Below are 25,380 nucleotides of genomic sequence, written 5' to 3'. Positions count from 1 at the left end.
TACGACCATTCAGTCTTTCAGCTGCCCGAAAGGAACGTTTGGTCCGATCAAGCCTTCGTACTAGGACTATACTGTCGCGATCGTCTACCGATCACGTGCTCACGAGATATATATCAGTCCCAAACACCGTGTCCTCTCACCGATTAACCGTACCTGTGTGTATTGTGCAAGCGTCTGGCATGTCGGTCAGGGACCCAGGATCGAACCGGACATGCTGGACAGTTGGTGCTACGTCCGTGACCTAAATATTATACCTGTGTTTTACCTGTAATTTCTTCTGACGACCATTTACTTATTTGACCTATATATAGCCGGAGAAGTAGAAAGTTCAGGTGTTTTATTACCTCTGAGTTACGCGTGTTGCCTCGCTCTTTACTCATCCATGTACGTACTAATTTTCACTGACAATATCGTTTATCTCTTCAGTTTTTCTAATGTTCCGAAGAAACGTGACAGCGGTGCAAAAACGGGACTTAACTTACTTTATGGCTTTTATTCTCATTATTTGCATCAGAAATATACAGTGTTTGTTTCTGTTTGCATATATTATTATGACTTCATTCAGGCTTGATAGATATGTATTATGTAGATAATGTATATATGGACAAATATTTGTTTATAAATTTACATACACATATGAAGTCTTCGTTCAATTGAATAATAAATTGTTTATTGAAATATAAAATACATAACAAAATATCCATCATTTTTAATTTTCAATTTTCATTGGGATATAATTTCCCATTTGCGGAGAAAATCATCATTTTAACTCGTCTTAAAATTTTAACCAATATAACATCTTTATACGTAAATACATTTTGTATGTTTCTGTATAACTGTAAACCATTTTATAGTCTGACGAATAGTTAGCGAGTTCCACTAGTACACGTATATATATATACTATACTGCGATTTGTGATATACATGTAGACGGATAAAATACAACACGGTGGGTGATTGCGAATAAATTACTAGAAATCACCACCTATATTTATACATTTGTCAATATTCAAAAATCCAAATGACCTATTTATGCAAATCGTTTCCAAGCGTGAAACGGAGACATTCAAGTTTGTAAAAAAACCTACTACGATGTAACACGTGTCGCCATTATCATGTTCACGCTTCATGTATCATCATATTGTAGTGTTTGGTTATTTACACTTCACCCCACAACGTATTGGACTTGGACGTTGTGACTCTGCCTATTATTCTCTTATTACAATTATAAAGGGAAATGTACACTGGACATTTTCTATCTTAAGCCCCGGTCACACATTCACGGATCATATCGACGGTGCCACTACGGATTTAATATCACGGATGGCCCCGGAAAAGCTAGTTTTCAATGTCCGATACGGTTCCAATACGGTTTTGCATACGGTGTGTCTACGGGTCTTCATGAATATACTGAGGGTAGTCAATGTTGTGGGCAATTTGACAACATCAGTGAAATATATTGTTAATGTGCATGGACAATAAATGACATACTTGACATTAAAAATCGATTCCCTTAAGTAAAACAATACTGAAATCTAAACGAGGGAAAGAACATCAAAATGGCCAGTTAACGAAGCAAAGATTTAATAAATAATTCCACATGTGCATATAACTGAAAGGAAATTTCGATGTAGCATGTTTGTAAGTCTGTACTTATCACTTACGGAATACCTATGTCTTCTTAAACCGATTGTTTCAATAAAATTGAGATATCTCATTCACATATACCCATTTTACTTTTTCTAATTATGATTCAAGAACTATCAAAAACATCTTTCTTTGCTCTGTGAAGGAGCTATTACGTAATTGCTTTAGTTACAAAAATGTAATTATTGAGAGAAACACATTACATTCATAATTTAAACATTATCCATAACTCTTTCACCCAAGAAAAGTCGTAAGCGGCATCCGTCTGAAAGACTTCAGAAGCCAGGTTTCCTACCAAATACGTCGTCGCCAATAATGTTAAAGGGACAATTCATTCTACTAGAACATTAAAATTTGTATATATATAGGAAAACCCCCAGTTCTAATGGAAATTAGATCAGTCGGTTTTACTGTGATATGTCAGAAAATCCCATGGTGGTGAAATGCGTGTGAAATGTTCAAACTCACTCGCTGTCCGCCATTACACATTGTGGTCGAATATCTTGTATGCCGAACCCAGTCCCTTGCTCGTAGAGTAATGCTACTTTTGTCTAGAACTGCTCAAATCGCTCTGACAGAAGTGTGTTTACCTTATTAGGTGAATTGTTTTGCCTAAAAAATCATTATATCACCTCCACAGTGGTTATGTAGTTCATTTGTTTAACGTGCGTGACTTTGGCTCGGGTATATATTGCGTACATATTGTACCTGCTTAATCGTATTGATCAACGATTTGTAATTACAACGGTATCAATTAAAATACTAAATAATGACGTGGAATTTGTCAATATCTTATGTTATATGTTTCATAAGAAATTTAGAACAATACATTTTTGCCATATTTTGCTTCTTGGTTATGTAAAAGAATTAGCCTGAGTGAATTGTCCCTTTAAGATAGTTTAGTGGTTAGTCAATTTGGATGTTATAACAATGCCAAATAATTTATTTTCAAAGTCCTTCCTCAATTCATTCTGGTGTTACCGATCTGATCGTCAGAGTACCACATTGGGAACCAACGTTAAACAACTTAAATTAGAAATTGGCAAAGGCTGTTAGAACTAGTACATGATACGCTTTATAGTTGTAATTAATATAGGTATCATCTGGTTTTGCCATCTAGAGCACCAAACTAATACGGGAACTCTAATTTTATTGCAAACTATTTAGCTTCAATGTACATACTGCAACTGTTCGGGCTCAGTAAAGTATGAATATCACCACAAGCATCCCAAATGATAATGTGTACAAACTGGACACCATATATCATCGTGTGGTAACCATCTCTTGTAGCCAAGTAATGTAATAGCTTCAGTTTCGGATCATAAAAACGTCGGCACAATACCTGGTACTTCATAGCCCTTGGATAAATGACATGTACATATTATGAAAATGTATATTTAACTTGAATCTAAGCACAAATACCACAGAAGAGTCTGCAGAAAAAGCCATTCCTTTTCTCTGCCTCCAGTCATTTTTAACATTTTAACCGCATCAATGTATAGATGTGTTATAGTAGTACCATTTATTGGTCATCTTTACGCCATGACACATCACTACATGGGCTCTATAAGTACGAGGCCATTTAGGTATCGTGTTAGTTTGTACTTGCCATTCTTGTGACAGTATTGGTAACGTGGTAGATCCTAATATTCCGTATTTTATCGTAATTTTACGTAGTTTACCTTGACAATCCTGGTTGATTCTTACCTATCCGTAAAGCAACTTAACTATATCGTGCTGTGTCGTGACAATCCGCATCAAACCGTATTGTTCCTTATCAATTACGTAGCTGAACCGCACTATTACGTAGTTAACCGTAACAACCCGTTATATACTTGAAACGTACGGTTTAATACGGTTGTGATAGGGAGTAACACGGTTCAGTACATTCAAAAACGGTTAAGTAAGGACATACCACGGTTGTTTGAACCGTAGCCGAATTTTGAACATGTTCAAAATTTGTCACGGAACTGAATATACTTCCAAGTGTAACTACGGAAGACAAAGGCTACAATACGGAAATCTGCGGACCATTACAGAATACCACGAATGATGCCGGATTGTATCCGTAGCTAAGGTTATCCGTGAATGTGTGATCGGGGCTGAATGGTCCGCAGATTTCCGTATAGTAGCCGTTGTCTTCTGTAGTTACACTTGGAAGTATTTTCAGTTCCGTGGCAAATTTTGAAGATGATCAAAATTTGGCTACGGTTCAAACAACCGTGGTATGTCCCTACTTAAAGTTATATGTGCCGTATTTTTCATACTCACGAATCAAGATGAGCTTTTGATATGTTATTTATTACCAAAAGTTACCAACATTTTGAGAATTACAGTGTTTTCAATGCTTACGTTTTAATTTTACAAGTACATATAAGAGCTGAAAATGATTTTTGGCAATCTGCCAAAAATCATTATGAGTACATACGGTCGGACCATAAAGCTAAATCGTGGTCTACAATTTCATTTAGCATTTTTATAATGTTATTAGTCATTGCAAAGGGATTTCTACAGGTATGTTTCCATATAAACATACATAAGGCATAAAAACCAACAATTTTACAATACTTAAATTCTGTGTTGCAACTAACGTTTGTCAGACATCTGGAACCATTTGAATGATTTTCACGGCTTAATTCATCAAATCTTACGGTTTTCAATAGATTAATGAAGAAAAAATAACATGTCAAAATTTTCGTCCAGTTACGGCACATATAACTTTAACGGTTTTGGAATGTACGTACGGGTTAACTACGTGTTAGTGCGGTTCAGCTACGTATACGTATTTGATAAGGAACAATACAGTTTGGTGGGATTGTTACGACACAACACGATACAGTTAAGTTGCTTTACGGATAGGTAAGAATCAACCAGGATTGTCAAGGATGATAACGGTAAACTACGTAAAATCACGATAAAATACGGAATATTAGGATCTACCACGTTACCAATACTGTCACAAGGTTGGCAAGCACAAAATTAAGACGATACCTAATTATAAAAGGCTTAGTATTTGTAGGGCCCATGGTATGTATTTGTCATGGCGTAGAGATGACCAATAAATGGTGCCATTATAACACATATATACATTGACGCGGTCAAAAATGTTCGAGTCGAAAAAGTGACTGGAGGCAGAGAAAAGAATTGGCTTTTGCGAAGACTCTTCCGTGGTATTTGTCCTTAGAGTCCAGCTAAATATAGATTTTTTTATAATATGTACATGTCATTTATCCAGAGGCTATAAAGTACGAGGTATTGTACCGAATTTTTTATGATCCCAAACTGAAATTTGCTATTACATTACCTGGCTACAAAAGATGGTTACCACACGATGATATATGGTATCTAGTTTGTACACATTATCATTTGTGATGCCTATGGTCATAATAATACTTTATTGAACCCGAACAGTTGCAATATGTACATTAAAGCTAAATAATTTGCAATAAAATTAGAGTTCCCGTTTTAGTTTGGTGCTCTAGATGGCATAACCAGATGATACCTATATTAATTACAACTATAAAGGGTATATGTACTGGTTCTAATTGCCGTTGCCAATTTCGAATTCAACTTGTTTAATGATGGTTCCCAATGTGGTACTCAGAAGATCAGATCGGTAACCAAAATAAAATGAAGAAGGACTTTGAAAATAGATTATTTGGCATGGTTATAACATCCAAAATTGCAAACCACTAGCCTATCATAACATTATTGGCGACGACGTATTTGGTAGGAAACCTGGCTTCTGAAGTCTTTCTACAGACGGATGCCGCTTACGACTTTTCTAGGGTGAAAGAGGTATGGATAATGTTTAAATTATGAATGTAATGTGTTTCTCTCAATAATTAATCAAATCAAGTAAAAGCTCCTTCACAGAGCATAGATGTTTCGGAATGATCGTGAATCATAATTAGAAAAAGTAAAAGGGGTATATGTGAATGAGATTTCTCAATCTTATTGAAACAATCGGTTTAAGAAGACATAGGTATTCCATAAGTGATAAGTACAACCTTACAATTTTTGACCTTTGATGTTCTTTCCCTCGTTTAGATTTCAGTATTGTGTTACTTAAGGGAAACGATTTTTAATGTCAATTATGTCATATATTGTCCATGCACATTAACAATATATTTCACTGATGTTGTCAAATTGCCCACAACATTGACTACCCTCAGTATATTCGTGAAGACCCGTAGACACACCGTTGCAAAGCCGTATGGGAACCGTACCGAATATTAAAAAATAGCTTTTTTCCGGGGCCATCCGTGAAATTAAATCCGTAGTGGCATCGTCGATATGATCCGTGAATGTGTGACCTGGGCATTACGTGTCCGAACGTCAGTACTGATGAAAGGAATGGAATTAAGTACATGTAGGTAAAACTATAACGAAACAATCCACTAACGTGGTTAAAAAGAACAACGCTTCCTCTATTAAAGTTGAAGTTTGGTAGAAAGAGCTCTCCTACCTCTTTTCGTTACAAAGAGTCACGCTTCATTTAAGTCAAGGATGTCTTTGATCTAAGTTGGTGTTTGTTAGCAAGGGCGGGCTCATTCAGAGTTGATGTTCGTTAGAAAAAGCCCCGCTCCCTCTAGGCTGATGTTTGTAATAAAGAGCCCCACTCCCTGAAAGTGGGTTATCGTTAGAAAGAGCCCCGCTTACTCTTAAATTGATGTTTGTAATAAAGAGCCCTGCTCCCTCAAAGTTGATGTTAGTTAGAAATAGCACCACTCCGTGTAAGTTGATGTTGGTTAGAAAGAGAGCATCACTCCCTGTAAGTTGATGTTCGTAAAAAAGAGCACCACTCCCTGTAAGTTGATGTTGGTTAGAAATAGCACCACTCCGTGTAAGTTGATGTTGGTTAGAAATAGCACCACTCCGTGTAAGTTGATGTTGGTTAGAAAGAGCACCACTCCCTGTAAGTTGATGTTCGTTAGAAAGAGCAACACTCCCTGTAAGTTGATGTTGGTTAGAAAGAGCAACACCCGTGTAAGTTGATGTTGGTTAGAAAAGCAAACTCCGTGTAAGTTGATGTTGGTTAGAAATAGATCAACTCCATGTAAGTTGATGTTGGTTAGAAATAGCACCACTCCGTGTAAGTTGATGTTGGTTAGAAAGAGCAACACTCCCTGTAAGTTGATGTTGGTTAGAAATAGATCAACTCCATGTAAGTTGATGTTGGTTAGAAAGAGCAACACTCCCTGTAAGTTGATGTTGGTTAGAAATAGATCAACTCCATGTAAGTTGATGTTGGTTAGAAAGAGCAACACTCCGTGTAAGTTGATGTTGGTTAGAAAGAGCACCACTCCCTGTAAGTTGATGTTCGTTAGAAAGAGCACCACTCCCTGTAAGTTGATGTTGGTTAGAAAGAGCAACACTCCCTGTAAGTTGATGTTGGTTAGAAAGAGCACCACTCCCTGTAAGTTGATGTTGGTTAGAAATAGCACCACTCCCTGTAAGTTGATGTTGGTTAGAAAGAGCACCACTCCCTGTAAGTTGATGTTGTTAGAAAGAGCACCACTCCCGTGTAAGTTGATGTTGGTTAGAGAAAGGGCAACACTCCCTGTAAGTTGATGTTGGTTAGAAAGAGAGCATCACTCCCTGTAAGTTGATGTTGGTTAGAAAGAGCACCACTCCCTGTAAGTTGATGTTGGTTAGAAATAGCACCACTCCGTGTAAGTTGATGTTGGTTAGAAATAGCACCACTCCGTGTAAGTTGATGTTGGTTAGAAAGAGCACCACTCCCTGTAAGTTGATGTTCGTTAGAAAGAGCACCACTCCATGTAAGTTGATTGTTGTTGATGTTGGTTAGAAAGAGCAACACTCCGTGTAAGTTGATGTTGGTTAGAAAGAGCATCACTCCCTGTAAGTTGATGTTGGTTAGAAATAGATCAACTCCATGTAAGTTGATGTTGGTTAGAAATAGCACCACTCCGTGTAAGTTGATGTTAGTTAGAAAGAGCACCACTCCCTGTAAGTTGATGTTCGTTAGAAAGAGCAACACTCCGTGTAAGTTGATGTTGGTTAGAAAGAGCATCACTCCCTGTAAGTTGATGTTGGTTAGAAATAGATCAACTCCATGTAAGTTGATGTTGGTTAGAAATAGCACCACTCCGTGTAAGTTGATGTTGGTTAGAAAGAGCAACACTCCCTGTAAGTTGATGTTGGTTAGAAATAGCATCACCTCCCTGTAAGTTGATGTTGGTTAGAAAGAGCATCACTCCCTGTAAGTTGATGTTGGTTAGAAATAGATCAACTCCATGTAAGTTGATGTTGGTTAGAAATAGCACCACTCCGTGTAAGTTGATGTTGGTTAGAAAGAGCAACACTCCCTGTAAGTTGATGTTGGTTAGAAAGAGCACCACTCCCTGTAAGTTGATGTTGGTTAGAAAGAGCATCACTCCCTGTAAGTTGATGTTGGTTAGAAATAGCACCACTCCGTGTAAGTTGATGTTGGTTAGAAAGAGCAACACTCCCTGTAAGTTGATGTTGGTTAGAAATAGATCAACTCCATGTAAGTTGATGTTGGTTAGAAAGAGCAACACTCCGTGTAAGTTGATGTTGGTTAGAAAGAGCACCACTCCTGTAAGTTGATGTTCGTTAGAAAAAGCAACACTCCCGTGTAAGTTGATGTTGTTAGAAAGAGCAACACTCCCTGTAAGTTGATGTTGGTTAGAAATAGATCAACTCCATGTAAGTTGATGTTCGTTAGAAAGAGCAACACTCCCTGTAAGTTGATGTTGGTTAGAAATAGATCAACTCCGTGTAAGTTGATGTTGGTTAGAAAGAGCAACACTCCGTGTAAGTTGATGTTCGTTAGAAAGAGCACCACTCCCTGTAAGTTGATGTTGGTTAGAAAGAGCATCACTCACCACTCCTGTAAGTTGATGTTGGTTAGAAATAGATCAACTCCATGTAAGTTGATGTTGGTTAGAAATAGCGCACCACTCCGTGTAAGTTGATGTTAGTTAGAAAGAGCAACACTCCCTGTAAGTTGATGTTGGTTAGAAATAGATCAACTCCATGTAGGTTGATGTTGGTTAGAAATAGCACCACTCCATGTAAGTTGATGTTAGTTAGAAAGAGCAACACTCCGTGTAAGTTGATGTTGGTTAGAATGAGCACCACTCCGTGTAAGTTGATGTTCGTTTAGAAAGAGCACCACTCCCTGTAAGTTGATGTTCGTTAGAAAGAGCAACACTCCCTGTAAGTTGATGTTCGTTAGAAAGAGCACCAATCCCTGTAAGTTGATGTTGGTTAGAAAAAGCATCACTCCCTGTAAGTTGATGTTCGTAAAAAAGAGCAACACTCCCTGTAAGTTGATGTTGTTTAGAAATAGATCACGTCCGTGTAAGTTGATGTTGGTTAGAAAGAGCACGACTCCGTATAAGTTGATGTTCGTAAAAAAGAGCACCACTCCCTGTAAGTTGATGTTGGTTAGAAATAGATCAACTCCGTGTAAGTTGATGTTGGTTAGAAAGAGCAACACTCCCTGTAAGTTGATGTTGGTTAGAAAGAGCAACACTCCCAGTAAGTTGATGTTGGTTAGAAATAGAACAACTCCATGTAAGTTGATGTTGGTTAGAAAGAGCACCACTCCCTGTAAGTGTTGATGTTGGTTAGAAAGAGCATCCCTCCCTGTAAGTTGATGTTGGTTAGAAAGAGCAACACTCCATGTAAGTTGATGTTGGTTAGAAATAGAACAACTCCATGTAAGTTGATGTTGGTTAGAAAGAGCAACACTCCCTCTAAGTGTTGATGTTGGTTAGAAAGAGCATCACTCCCTGTAAGTTGATGTTGGTTAGAAATAGATCAACTCCATGTAAGTTGATGTTGGTTAGAAATAGCACCACTCCGTGTAAGTTGATGTTAGTTAGAAAGAGCAACACTCCCTGTAAGTTGATGTTGGTTAGAAATAGATCAACTCCATGTAAGTTGATGTTCGTTAGAAAGAGCACCACTCCCTGTAATTTGATGTTGGTTAGAAAGAGCAACACTCCCTGTAAGTGTTGATGTTGGTTAGAAATAGCACCACTCCGTGTAAGTTGATGTTCGTTAGAAAGAGCACCGCACCTGTAAGTTGATGTTCGTTAGAAAGAGCACCGCTCCTGTAAGTTGATGTTGGTTAGAAAGAGCAACACTCCCTGTAAGTTGATATTCGTAAGAAAGATCACCACCACTCCGTGTTTGCAAGAAAGGGCCCTGCTCCCTCAATGTTGATACTCGTTAGAAAGGGCCCTGCTCCCTCAAAATTGCTGTTTGCAAGAAAGTACTCGGCTCCCTCTAAATAATTGTTTGCAAGAAAGGGCCCTGACCCCTCTAAATTACTGTTTGCAAGAAAGGGCCCTGACCCCTCTAAATTAGTGTTTGCAAGAAAGGGCACTGCTCCCTCTAAATTAGTGTTTGCAAAAAAGGGCCCTGTTCCCTCTTAATTAATGTTTGCAAGAAAGGGCCCTGACCCCTCTAAATTAGTGTTTGCAAGAAAGGGCCCTGATCCCTCTAAATTAGTGTTTGCAAGAAAGGGCCCTGATCCCTCTAAATTAGTGTTTGAAAGAAAGGGCCCTGATCCCTCTAAATTAGTGTTTGAAAGAAAGGGCCCTGATCCCTCTAAATCAGTGTTTGCAAGAAAGGGCCCTGATCCCTCTAAATCAGTGTTTGCAAGAAAGGGCCCAGGCACCGATTTCTGGAAACAAACTTTAGTCAAAAACTGACTTAAGTCATAAATTTTCATACAAGTTACATAAGGAGAAAAGCTTTTGTTTCGAGAAATCGGAGCCAGATCCCTCTAAATTAGAGTTTGCAAGAAAGGTCCTTGTTCACTCTAAATTGGTCTTTGAAAGAAAGGACCCTTATTTCCTCTAAATTGGTCTTTGTAGGAGAGGACTCTGCTCCCTCTTAATTGCTGTTTGTAGGAAAGGACCCCACTCTAGTTTTACACCTATCATATTGTCCTAAGACAAAGTCTGTACACTCTTGTAAGTCCTACAAGGTCTGTTCTTAAAGTGTGAGTAGAGAGGTTAAAGATGTGATTTGTACAAACGTTCCTGATGGAACACGATTCCATTCATAAAAGAAAAATCCATTCAATATTTGTGTATTGCTATATTTATTGACTTATTTTGGACACAAAACATATCGTCAAATTCATCTAACATCATGAGACACACACTGAAATCGTATTCAATAAGTTTGACAATGCTGAAAATCTAATAAAGATATTCTAATACCATGGTTACAAGAGTCTACCAGGAATTTCTAACATCATGGATGGTATCGGGTAACTATAACTTTGAATAAAACTAGGAACTTCTAATACCAATGATACAGCAACTTTGTTAAGAAAACCCAGAGAAAACAAGTTTGGTAGTAATTAGATTAATGTTAATGCGTATCAAAATGATCTAAATCGGAGCATTAATAAATCAAATCAATGTGCATCAAAATGGTACTTCATTTCCAAAGAAAACGTAACTACAGAAACTAAACACAAGTACAGTATAAAAATTAACAAAGATATACATGTATTTTTGGACTAATCTTTATCAGTAGTAAATCCATAATAAAAATAGGAAAATCTTCCCTTATCCTAAGTATATGGCTTATAATGGTAATGTTTGATAGTTATATGAACAAGTGCAGTGAACATCATGTATAGGACAACTGAAATCAAAACCTGACATATCTATTCCAGGCAGATGTAAGATTTAAATTATCCAGGAAATGTTCAGAACATTAAACACAGTGTACAGCTCCTCTTCTATAGTTTTAATAGAATGTAACCTAATGACCTTGACACTGGTCTTTAAATGTTTGAAAGATATGCTGAACTCAAGTGGAAAAGCTTGATGAAAACTGGAAATTGGAAATAATAATTAATGAAGTTGTTCAGACCTGTAATATAGCCACAGCTCTGTACATTATAAATCTTTTCTCTGAACTTACAATAAATTACTAAATGTTGTTCAGACCTGTAATATAGTCACAGCTCTGTACATTATAAATCTTTTCTCTGAACTTGCAATAACTTGTTAAATGATATCCTATAAATGGAGCATAGGGATGATTACAAGCAATAAATACATGTTATAGTAAACAACTCCAAATATAGTTCACTATCAGATATTGATTATCATGTACTCTACAGATTATACATTTGGACTATTGTATATAAATGATTGGGAATAAATTATGCAACTTACAAATAAACATTTGTTTAATATATCAACAATTATATAACAAAATATGGACGGAAACTGAAGTCATGACAATGAAATTGTTACTATTCCAAGAGAATAAGATAAATATGATCAAAGGGAAATAACTCTGCCACAGATGTTCTTAACATATTTTATGTAATGCTACAACTTTTACCTGTCAGACAGGACATTTGATAATGCTGTACAGAATCTTAAAACTGAATAGTCGGCCAATGAAACCAGACTAAATGCGTTCATTGGGTCCTTATTAATCAAAACTATGGTCAAGTTCTGCTTACGTTGTCCAATTTTGAGCATTGAAATTATGGGAATGTCCCATGTAAATTTAGCACAGGTCTAAAAATAAAGTCTGAAAGTGAGGCTGCAAGGTAATGTCAACATGAATATAGCCAGCTGAGAGCACGTTTTAGAATAGATTACCTATAATATGAATTATTTATTCCCATGCAGAGCGATTTTGACGGGAAATTTAATTTTTCTATTTCAGAAGAAATTATACTGGATATGCAATCTGATTAAAATACAGATTCTTATATCCACTCTTATCTAACGTAGTGATAATAAGGATCTGTATTTTAATCAGATTGCTGGATATGTTAACACCATATTTACTGACTTGAGCTTTCCTTTGTCCGACTATTCACTTTAATATAAAACAATCTTTACATCCAAGAAATAAACTAGAAATGTCAGAAAGACATAAATGCTCCTCGAATCACCTCAATATCTCAATACGAAATGAGACATGATGGGAATGGACAGTTGATTGGTCAGAGTTGTTAAAGCAAACTATACATATAGTTTATATATCCCTGATGATTTTGTCATGAGCAGAAGATATTCTGAGTTCAAGAAGAAATATTACAGCATTATCCTGAATATTGCAGACGTTCTAGTTTAGGGGAAAGAATTCTTTTTCATTAAATTGTCACAATAGAATTATCATAGAGTATACTCTCAATGGATTTCAGCTTAAGACTAGAATCATTGTGTAGTTATTTATCTAAAAGTGACTTTTTGATTTTTGAACTCTCACAAGGATAAATCCAAATACCGGATACATCATATAATTCACACATCTTTTTTCTAGTGACCTTTGAAAAAACTCAAAGTTACTTAAATACCATTACATGGCTATGAATCAAAATGGTGAACTGCCAAGCAACTGACCATCTAATTATTTTTCGATTACAACACTAAAATTTTACACAATTTTACACAAAGCTAATTTATCTGCTTGGTCACCTAGTTGTCATCAAAGTACTGACAAACAAGAGAGAGTTTCTGCTAAACTCAAGAGCTTAAACATCAATCACTAGATATAAATCATTCTAATACTTTCCTCATGATCCCAAATATCAGGAAATAATTAAACTACAAATCGCATGGGAACATTTTTACATAACAAAAATACCCGATATTTTGAAATACGAAATTATTTTCTTGAATATTTAGAAGCTAGCTACTTTATATGAAATTTGAGTTTTTTCTTTGAACTTTTAACACATCCTCATAACAGGGAGAAGCCATTTTTCTGGAATACATTTAGTAAATCAACACAAGACTGCATCAATATCATCTTGGAATGTTAAGTAATCTTTCAAAAAATTAAAACATTAAAATATATTTTAAGATGTATGTCTGAAACTTTTTATCATAAACTGTAAATATTGCCCTTGATGTAACCATCGTCTGTCTTCATACACGCTTAACTCCCTTGATCCCTTTCTCGTCCAAATGTTTATCCAAACGTTGAATGATTCCCTGTAAAAAGACACATTTTCTCATAAAATCATACCACAGGGACAAGTAAAATCTTTGGCTACACCGTATGTCTATCGTAAACAAGTAAAATCTTTGGCTATACCGTATGTCTATCTTAAACTAACTCATTTTTGTGTATGGCTAAATGTTGTATATTTCATGGACGTTCATATTTGTGAAAAATAAATCATTACAAAATTGTTCAAACTACACATACAGAATAACAGTAAACTGTAAAATTTTCAATATGAATTGATGTAAAAATATGAAAACATTAAAGTAAATTGTTGTGAAAATCATTTGGTTTACAATATATGAAAATAATAATTTAATAATACAGTAAACCACAGATATAACAAACCTCTGGGGACCATACAATAAAACACTGTTATAACCAACCTCTTGGGATCATACAGTAAACCACAGTTATAACGAACCTCTGGGGATCATACAGTAAACCACAGTTATAACGAACCTCTGGGGATCATACAGTAAACCACAGTTATAACGAACCTCTGGGGATCATACAGTAAACCACAGTTATAACGAACCTCTGGGGATCATACAGTAAACCACAGTTATAACGAACCTCTGGGGATCATACAGTAAACCACAGTTATAACGAACCTCTGGGGACCATACAATAAAACACTGTTATAACGAACCTCTGGGGACCATACAGTAAACCACAGTTATAACGAACCTCTGGGGACCATACAATAAAACACTGTTATAACGAACCTCTGGGGACCATACAGTAAACCACAGTTATAACGAACCTCTGGGGATCATACAGTAAACCACAGTTATAACGAACCTCTGGGGATCATACAGTAAACCACAGTTATAACGGACCTCTGGGGATCATACAGTAAACCACAGTTATAACGAACCTCTGGGGACCATACAATAAAACACTGTTATAACGAACCTCTGGGGACCATACAGTAAACCACAGTTATAACGGACCTCTGGGGACCATACAATAAAACACTGTTATAACCAACCTCTGGGGATCATACAGTAAACCACAGTTATAATGAACCTCTGGGGATCATACAGTAAACCACAGTTATAACGACCTCTGGGGATCATACAGTAAACCACAGTTATAAACGAACCTCTGGGGATCATACAGTAAACCACAGTTATAATGAACCTCTGGGGTTACCATACAATAAAAACACTGTTATAACGGACCTCTGGGGACCATACAATAAAACACTGTTATAACCAACCTCTGGGGATCATACAGTAAACCACAGTTATAACGAACCTCTGGGGATCATACAGTAAACCACAGTTATAACGGACCTCTGGGGATCATACAGTAAACCACAGTTATAACGAACCTCTGGGGATCATACAGTAAACCACAGTTATAATGAACCTCTGGGGATCATACAGTAAACCACAGTTATAACGGACCTCTGGGGACCATACAATAAAACACTGTTATAACGGACCTCTGGGGACCATACAATAAAACACTGTTATAACCAACCTCTGGGGATCATACAGTAAACCACAGTTATAATGAACCTCTGGGGATCATACAGTAAACCACAGTTATAATGAACCTCTGGGGATCATACAGTAAACCACAGTTATAACGAACCTCTGGGGATCATACAGTAAACCACAGTTATAACGAACCTCTGGGGATCATACAGTAAACCACAGTTATAACGGACCTCTGGGGACCATACAATAAAACACTGTTATAACGAACCTCTGGGGATCATACAGTAAACCACAGTTATAACGGACCTCTGGGGACCATACAATAAAACACTGTTATAACCAACCTCTGGGGACCATACAATAAAACACTGTTATAACCAACCTCTGGGGATCATACAGTAAACCACAGATATAACAAACCTCTGGGGACCATACAATAAAACACTGTTATAACCAACCTCTGGGGATCATACAGTAAACCACAGTTATAACGAACCTCTGGGGACCATACAATAAAACACTGTTATAACGAACCTCTGGGGACCATACAATAAAACACTGTTATAACCAACCTCTTGGGATCATACAGTAAACCACAGATATAACAAACCTCTGGGGACCATACAATAAAACACTGTTATAACCAACCTCTGGGGACCATACAGTAAACCACAGTTATAACGAACCTCTGGGGATCATACAGTATACCACAGTTATAACGAACCTCTGGGGATCATACAGTAAACCACAGTTATAACGGACCTCTGGGGACCATACAATAAAACACTGTTATAACGAACCTCTGGGGATCATACAGTAAACCACAGTTATAACGAACCTCTGGGGATCATACAATAAAACACTGTTATAACGAACCTCTGGGGACCATACAGTAAACCACAGTTATAATGAACCTCTGGGGATCATACAGTAAACCACAGTTATAACGGACCTCTGGGGATCATACAGTAAACCACAGTTATAACGAACCTCTGGGGACCATACAATAAAACACTGTTATAACGAACCTCTGGGGACCATACAGTAAACCACAGTTATAACGGACCTCTGGGGACCATACAATAAAACACTGTTATAACGAACCTCTGGGGATCATACAGTAAACCACAGTTATAACGGACCTCTGGGGACCATACAGTAAAACATGGTTATAACGAACCTCTGAGGACCATACAGTAAACCACGGTTATAATAAACCTCTAGGGACCATACAGTAAGCATCTTTAACTTTGACACACACCTACCACTCTAAAGATGGGAAGGTGTCATAATCTGCTGACAATGTATTCCTTATAAAGATCTGCTTACTATGATAAGTACCACTATCAACATTTACTCAGGTTTTCCCTGTCAAAGCTAGCTGTAACATCCACCATGTGGGATCATTGTTTTTAACATTTTCAATTAACACTTATCATTTTTATTTACAGTCACAGAGACGGCGTGAACAAATGTTTCCCTGTTCTGACCAGGAAGTCTAAATTTATCTCACTCTACGGGATCAAGAACAAATATAGCGTAAACAAACTTTCCTACACATTTGTTTACCCTGTATTTGTTCTTGATCCCGTAGAGTGAGATAAATTAAGACTTCCAGGTCAGAACAGGGAAGCATTTGTTCACGCCGTCTCTGTGACTATAAATAAAAAAAAAAACTTTCCTACACACTTCGAAAATAAAATAAATATAAAAAAACAACTTTCCTACACATGTGATTTACATTTGCGAATTTCAAAATCCAAGTAAATTTGATTAAGTTTACCTCCATGAATTATCACCTACAGTATATTCATTGATAGGAATATCCATTCAATTTTTCAATCTGCGAATCTATGCCACCTTGTTTTGAAATGAAAATCGTGAAATTTGATAGCTGATTTACTGTAGTCTGCAGTTTTAAAATGAATTTGTTTGAACAAAGTCACAGACGATTGGCAGAATATTGTTTGAATGGTTAATACAGTAAAACCTCTCCTAACTCAAACTACAGGGGATGTGGTTAATAGTTTAAGGAAAACAGGGTTATCAGAGAGGATCAAATTATAACAAACTGTACATGTCAACATTTCTATTATTTATCATATGTTTTTCAACATTTCTATTATTTATCATATGTTTTTCAACATTTCTATTATTTATTCAAACAGTTATATTTATTGATTAATAATACTGGAAAGAAACAGATGAAAAAGCTGTCGATAACAAATTTTAAGGACCAATCACCTGTTTGGCGCAGAGATGGTTTAAATACTATAAGGTAAGTATCTGAATTAGGGAAAGGGAATATATTTCTGTTCAATAAGTGGTATGTGACGATTACATGAAATATACAGGGGCACAGTCAGTACTATGTGATTAAGTTTGACAAATGGAGAGTACTAGTATAATCAAGGCTATATCAAGGGATACACAGTATTATTCTATATCTCTTCTATACACATCTCCAGTATATTCTTTGGATATTTGAATACTTACCCTTTTTTCCATGGCTAAAGCCATGTCATACACATTCTTGCCCCACTACAACAAAAAGACGCAGTTCTTTAAAGTTAATGTATAGATACAATGTATGATATACAAGGACATAGTCATTCAGATCCCCCGCCAATGGAGAGCTAAATAAATTAATGCATTAATTTTATATGCTAGTAAGAGTATAAGGAAAGTATTTTAAAACCCAACTGCAATTGAAGAATATATACAAAACATATAAATGTTTTTTTTAACAAAGTGAAACCAACTTTGAAAACATCTGAGTTTTACTGCATGCATATTAAATAAAAAGTAAAGCATAATACAAAAATAGAAGTCCTACATAAAATGTGTCTATGAAGTTTCATGGAAATATCTCTGCTGGTTTTAGAGTTGTGCTCCGGAAACGATTCTTACACAAAAATCTGCCATTTTCAGCAATGTTTCCATGGTTACAGAAAAAAGTACAAAAAGTGAAAACCTTAAAATAGCAAAAGGCACTACTAGACCATAAGACCAATGTGTCTATGAAGTTTCTTTGAAACATCTCTTCTGGTTTTAGAGTTATGCTCCGGAACGAACCTGTTACAAAAATATGATATTTTCAGCAATGTTTCCATGGTTACGGAAAAAATGCAAAAAATGAAAACCTAAAAATAGTAAAAGGCACTACTAGACCATAAGACCAATGTGTGTATGAAGTTTCGTGGAAATATCTCTACTGGTTTTAGAGTTATGCTCCGGAAACCATTCGGACGGACGGACGGACGGAAGGACGGACGGACGGAACCCATTTGTATATCCCCCGCCAACTTCGTTGGGCGGGGGATAAAAACGAGGCAGCAGACCAGTACAGTATCGGACTACTTGGGAGAGCTAGGGTTTATAGCATCAACCACAACAGTCTCATGTCATCTTGTTCTTTAAAATCATCAAAACAACTACTTTTCTCTTTTCTTTAAACAGACATTATGCAAAAAATCCTACAATGTGGCTTTAATTTATATGTTCATGTCTTGACCAGAGCGCCCGTGACCTTGGGGCGAAGTTGGACAGCACTAGACACATTTACCTTGTTTGTGATTGACAGCACTAGACACATAGAATTACCTTGTTTGTGATTTTACAGTCAGCATTTCTCTTGAGGAGAAGGTCCAACAGTTGCTCATTTTTTATTGAGGACGGTGATCATCAGCGGTGTCTTCCCCATCTATATCCTGACAGTTGATGTCAGCCCCTTCTCGCAGCAGACATGACGCCACTTGGTAATTACCCGACACTGAGGCTGAAAAAATCGGGAAAGGATGTCTGAGGAGGCCATTTTTCTGAAATGCTTGCATGATCACAGGAATGTCCTGGATGTACATGATGATAATAATGATGAAGATTGTACATGATCACAGGACTGTCCTGGATGTACATGATGATGATAATGATGAAGATTGTACATGATCACAGGACTGTCCTGGATGTACATGATGATGATAATAATGAAGATTGTACATGATCACAGGACTGTGTCTGATGTACATGATGGATGATAATGATGAAGATTGTACACATGATCACAGGACTGTCCTGGATGTACATTAAGGATGATGAATAATGAAGATTGTACATGATCACAGGACTGTTTTCTGGATGTACATGATGATGATAATGATGAAGATTGTACATGATCACAGGACTGTCCTGGATGTACATGATGATGATAATAATGAAGATTGTACATGATCACAGGACTGTTCTGGATGTACATGAGGATGATAATAATGAAGATTGTACATGATCACAGGACTGTTCTGGATGTACAATGATGATGATAATGATGAAGATTGTACATGATCACAGGACTGTCCTGGATGTACATGATGATGATAATGATGAAGATTGTACATGAATCACAGGACTGTTCTGGATGTACATGATGATGATAATAATGAAGACTGTACATGATCACAGGACTGTTCTGGATGTACATGATGATGATAATAATGAAGATTGTACATGATCACAGGACTGTCCTGGATGTACATGATGATAATAATGAAGATTGTACATGATCACAGGACTGTTCAGGAATTCCACATGATGGATGATACATGGATGGAAGATTGTACATGATCACAGGACTGTTCTGGATGTACATGATGATGATATATGAGAAGATTGTACATGATCACAGGACTGTCCCTGGATGTACATGATGACGTTGATAATAATGAAGATTGTACATGATCACAGGACTGTCCTGGATGTACATGATGATGATATAATGAATGAAGATTGTACATGATCACAGGACTGTTCTGGATGTACATGATGATGATAATAATGAAGATTGTACATGAACACAGGACTGTTCTGGATGTACATGATGATGATGATAATAATGAAGATGTACATGATCACAGGACTGTCCTGGATGTACATGATGATGATAATAATGAAGATTGTACATGATCACAGGACTGTCCTGGATGTACATGATGATGATAATGATGAAGATTGTACATGATCACAGGACTGTTTCTGGATGTACATGATGATGATAATAATGAAGATTGTACATGATCACAGGACTGTCCTGGATGTACATGATGATAATAATGATGAAGATTGTACATGATCACAGGACTGTTCTGGATGTACATGATGATGATAATGATGAAGATTGTACATGATCACAGGACATGTCCTGTCTGGATGTACATGATGATGATAATAAATGAAGATTGTACATGATCACAGGACTGTTCTGGATGTACATGATGATGATAAATAATGAAGATTTGTACATGATCACAGGACTGTCCTGGATGTACATGATGAAGGATAATGATGAAGATTGTACATGATCACAGGACTGTCCTGGATGTACATGATGATGATAATGATGAAGATTGTACATGATCACAAGACTGTCCTGGATGTACATGATGATGATAATGATGAAGATTGTACAATGATCACAGGACTGTCCTGGATGTACATGATGATGATAATGATGAAGATTGTACATGATCACAGGACTGTCCTGGATGTACATGATGATGATAATGATGAAGATTGTACATGAATCACAGGACTGTCCTGGATGTACATGACGATGATAATGAATGAAGATTGTACATGATCACAGGACTGTCCTGGATGTACATGATGATGATAATGATGAAGATTGTACATGATCACAGGACTGTCCTGGATGTACATGATGATGATAATGATGAAGATTGTACATGATCACAGGACTGTCCTGGATGTACATGAGGATGATAATGATGTGAATGAATGATCACAGTACAACTTTGAGGATAGGGTATGGTAGTGTGTTTTGTGGAGTAAAATGAAGATGGTACAACTTTGAGGATAGGGTAGGGTAGTGTGTTTTGTGGAGTAAAATGAAGATTGTACAACTTTGAGGATAGGGTATGGTAGTGTGTTTTGTGGAGTAAAATGAAGATGGTACAACTTTGAGGATAGGGTAGGGTAATGTGTTTTGTGGAGTAAAATGAAGATGGTACAACTTTGAGGATTGGGTATGGTAGTGTGTTTTGTGGAGTAAAATGAAGATGGTACAACTTTGAGGATAGGGTAGGTAGTGTGTTTTGTGGAGTAAAATGAAGATGGTACAACTTTGAGGATAGTAAAATGAAGATGGTACAACTTGGGTATGGGTATGGTAGTGTTTTTGTGGAGTAAAATGAAGATGGTACAACTTTGAGGATTGGGTATGGTAGTGTGTTTTGTGGAGTAAAATGAAGATGGTACAACTTTGAGGATTGGGTAGGGTAATGTGTGTTTTGTGGAGTAAAATGAAGATGGTACAACTTTGAGGATTGGGTAGGGTAGTGTGTTTTGTGGAGTAAAATGAAGATGGTACAACTTTGAGGATTGGGTATGGTAGTGTGTTTTGTGGAGTAAAATGAAGATTGTACAACTTTGAGGATAGGGTAGGGTAGTGTGTTTTGTGGAGTAAAATGAAGATGGTACAACTTTGAGGATTGGGTATGGTAGTGTGTTTTGTGGAGTAAAATGAAGATGGTACAACTTTGAGGATTGGGTATGGTAATGTGTTTTGTGGAGTAAAATGAAGATGGTACAACTTTGAGGATAGGGTAGGGTAGTGTGTTTTGTGGAGTAAAATGAAGATGGTACAACTTTGAGGATTGGGTATGGTAGTGTGTTTTGTGGAGTAAAATGGAAAGATTGGTACAACTTTGAGGATAGGGTAGGGTAGTGTGTTTTGTGGAGTAAAATGAAGATGGTACAACTTTGAGGATTGGGTAATGTGTTTTGTGGAGTAAAATGAAGATGGTACAACTTTGAGGATTGGGTATGGTAGTGTGTTTTGTGGAGTAAAATGAAGATGGTACAACTTTGAGGATTGGGTATGGTAGTGTGTTTTGTGGAGTAAAATGAAGATGGTACAACTTTGAGGATTGGGTATGGAGTGTGTTTTGTGGAGTAAAATGAAGATGTACAACTTTGAGGATAGGGTAGGGTAGTGTTTTTGTGGAGTAAAATGAAGATGGTACAACTTTGAGGATTGGGTATGGTAGTGTGTTTTGTGGAGTAAAATGAAGATGGTACAACTTTGAGGATTGGGTAGGGTAGTGTGTTTTGTGGAGTAAAATGAAGATGGTACAACTTTGAGGATAGGGTAGGGTAGTGTGTTTTGTGGAGTAAAATGAAGATGGTACAACTTTGAGGATAGGGTATGGTAGTGTGTTTTGTGGAGTAAAATGAAGATGGTACAACTTTGAGGATTGGGTAATGTGTTTTGTGGAGTAAAATGAAGATGGTACAACTTTGAGGATTGGGTAGTAGTGTTTTGTGGAGTAAAATGAAGATGGTACAACTTTGAGGATAGGGTATGGTAGTGTGTTTTTGTGGAGTAAAATGAAGATGGTACAACTTTGAGGATTGGGTAGGGTAGTGTGTTTTGTGGAGTAAAATGAAGATGGTACAACTTTGAGGATAGGGTATGGTAGTGTGTTTTGTGGAGTAAAATGAAGATGGTACAACTTTGAGGATTGGGTAGGGTAGTGTGTTTTGTGGAGTAAAATGAAGATGGTACAACTTTGAGGATTGGGTAGGGTAGTGTGTTTTGTGGAGTAAAATGAAGATGGTACAACTTTGAGGATTGGGTATGGTAGTGTGTTTTGTGGAGTAAAATGAAGATGGTACAACTTTGAGGATTGGGTAGGGTAGTGTGTTTTGTGGAGTAAAATGAAGATTGTACAACTTTGAGGATTGGGTATGGTAGTGTTTTGTGGAGTAAAATGAAGATGGTACAACTTTGAGGATAGGGTATGGTAGTGTGTTTTGTGGAGTAAAATGAAGATGGTACAACTTTGAGGATTGGGTATGGTAGTGTGTTTTGTGGAGTAAAATGAAGATGGTACAACTTTGAGGATAGGGTATGGTAGTGTGTTTTGTGGAGTAAAATGAAGATGGTACAACTTTGAGGATTGGGTATGGGTAGTGTGTTTTGTGGAGTAAAATGAAGATGGTACAACTTTGAGGATAGGGTAGGGTAGTGTGTTTTGTGGAGTAAAATGAAGATGGTACAACTTTGAGGATTGGGTATGGTAGTGTGTTTTGTGGAGTAAAATGAAGATGGTACAACTTTGAGGATTGGGTATGGTAGTGTGTTTTGTGGAGTAAAATGAAGATGGTACAACTTTGAGGATTGGGTATGGTAGTGTGTTTTGTGGAGTAAAATGAAGATGGTACAACTTTGAGGATTGGGTAGGTAGTGTGTTTTTGTGGAGTAAAATGAAGATGGTACAACTTTGAGGATTGGGTAGGGTAGTGTGTTTTGTGGAGTAAAATGAAGATGGTACAACTTTGAGGATTGGGTATGGTAGTGTGTTTTGTGGAGTAAAATGAAGATGGTACAACTTTGAGGATTGGGTAGGGTAATGTGTTTTGTGGAGTAAAATGAAGATGGTACAACTTTGAGGATAGGGTAGGGTAGTGTGTTTTGTGGAGTAAAATGAAGATGGTACAACTTTGAGGATTGGGTATGGTAGTGTGTTTTGTGGAGTAAAATGAAGATTGTACAACTTTGAGGATTGGGTAGGGTAGTGTGTTTTGTGGAGTAAAATGAAGATGGTACAACTTTGAGGATTGGGTATGGTAGTGTGTTTTGTGGAGTAAAATGAAGATGGTACAACTTTGAGGATAGGGTAGGGTAGTGTGTTTTGTGGAGTAAAATGAAGATGGTACAACTTTGAGGATTGGGTATGGTAGTGTGTTTTGTGGAGTAAAATGAAGATGGTACAACTTTGAGGATTGGGTAGGGTAGTGTGTTTTGTGGAGTAAAATGAAGATGGTACAACTTTGGTAGGATGTTTTGGGAGTAAATGGATGGTACAACTTTGAGGATGTTTTGTGGTGGAGTAAAATGAAGATGGTACAACTTTGAGGATAGGGTATGGTAGTGTGTTTTGTGGAGTAAAATGAAGATGGTACAACTTTGAGGATTAGGTAGTGTGTTTTGTGGAGTAAAATGAAGATGGTACAACTTTGAGGATAGGGTAGGGTAGTGTGTTTTGTGGAGTAAAATGAAGATGGTACAACTTTGAGGATTGGGTAGGGTAGTGTGTTTTGTGGAGTAAAATGAAGATGGTACAACTTTGAGGATTGGGTAGGGTAGTGTGTTTTGTGGAGTAAAATGAAGATGGTACAACTTTGAGGATTGGGTAGGTAGTGTGTTTTTGTGGAGTAAAATGAAGATGGTACAACTTTGAGGATTGGGTAGGGTAGTGTGTTTTGTGGAGTAAAATGAAGATGGTACAACTTTGAGGATTGGGTAGGGTAGTGTGTTTTGTAGAGTTAAATGAAGATTGTACAACTTTGAGGATTGGGTATGGTAGTGTTTTGTGGAGTAAAATGAAGATGGTACAACTTTGAGGATAGGGTATGGTAGTGTGTTTTGTGGAGTAAAATGAAGATGGTACAACTTTGAGGATTGGGTAGGGTAGTGTGTTTTGTGGAGTAAAATGAAGATGGTACAACTTTGAGGATTGGGTATGGTAGTGTGTTTTTGTGGAGTAAAATGAAGATGGTACAACTTTGAGGATAGGGTAGGGTAGTGTGTTTTGTGGAGTAAAATGAAGATGGTACAACTTTGAGGATTGGGTATGGTAGTGTGTTTTGTGGAGTAAAATGAAGATGGTACAACTTTGAGGATTGGGTATGGTAGTGTGTTTTGTGGAGTAAAATGAAGATTGTACAACTTTGAGGATTGGGTATGGTAGTGTGTTTTGTGGAGTAAAATGAAGATGGTACAACTTTGAGGATTGGGTATGGTAGTGTGTTTTGTGGAGTAAAATGAAGATGGTACAACTTTGAGGATTGGGTATGGTAGTGTGTTTTGTGGAGTAAAATGAAGATGGTACAACTTTGAGGATTGGGTAGGGTAGTGTGTTTTGTGGAGTAAAATGAAGATGGTACAACTTTGAGGATTGGGTATGGTAGTGTGTTTTGTGGAGTAAAATGAAGATGGTACAACTTTGAGGATTGGGTAATGGTAGTGTGTTTTGTGGAGTAAAATGAAGATGGTACAACTTTGAGGATTGGGTATGGTAGTGTGTTTTGTGGAGTAAAATGAAGATGGTACAACTTTGAGGATAGGGTAGGGTAGTGTGTTTTGTGGAGTAAAATGAAGATGGTACAACTTTGAGGATTGGGTAATGTGTTTTGTGGAGTAAAATGAAGATGGTACAACTTTGAGGATTGGGTATGGTAGTGTGTTTTGTGGAGTAAAATGAAGATGGTACAA

The 25,380-nt window shown here is 37.0% G+C and overlaps 1 protein-coding gene across 1 annotated transcript in view; it reads right to left on the bottom strand.

Annotated features, from left to right (window-relative positions):
- Positions 1-10,736: 10,736 nt before the first annotated feature.
- LOC138335661 (fibronectin type 3 and ankyrin repeat domains protein 1-like) overlaps positions 10,737-25,380 on the bottom strand; it is a 29,015-nt gene continuing 14,371 nt past the window's right edge. Inside the window, 5 exon segments of the mRNA XM_069284823.1 lie at positions 10,737-13,628; positions 17,589-17,633; positions 18,696-18,758; positions 18,760-18,792; positions 18,794-18,870. Coding sequence (XP_069140924.1) covers positions 13,563-13,628; positions 17,589-17,633; positions 18,696-18,758; positions 18,760-18,792; positions 18,794-18,870 — 284 coding nt within the window. The 3' untranslated portion in view covers positions 10,737-13,562.

Source organism: Argopecten irradians, chromosome 11, assembly GCF_041381155.1.
Source record: "Argopecten irradians isolate NY chromosome 11, Ai_NY, whole genome shotgun sequence".
Taxonomy (NCBI): Eukaryota; Metazoa; Mollusca; class Bivalvia; order Pectinida; family Pectinidae; genus Argopecten; species Argopecten irradians.
The sequence above is the reverse complement of the archived record's forward strand: the minus strand, read 5'-3'. Positions and strand labels throughout refer to the sequence as shown.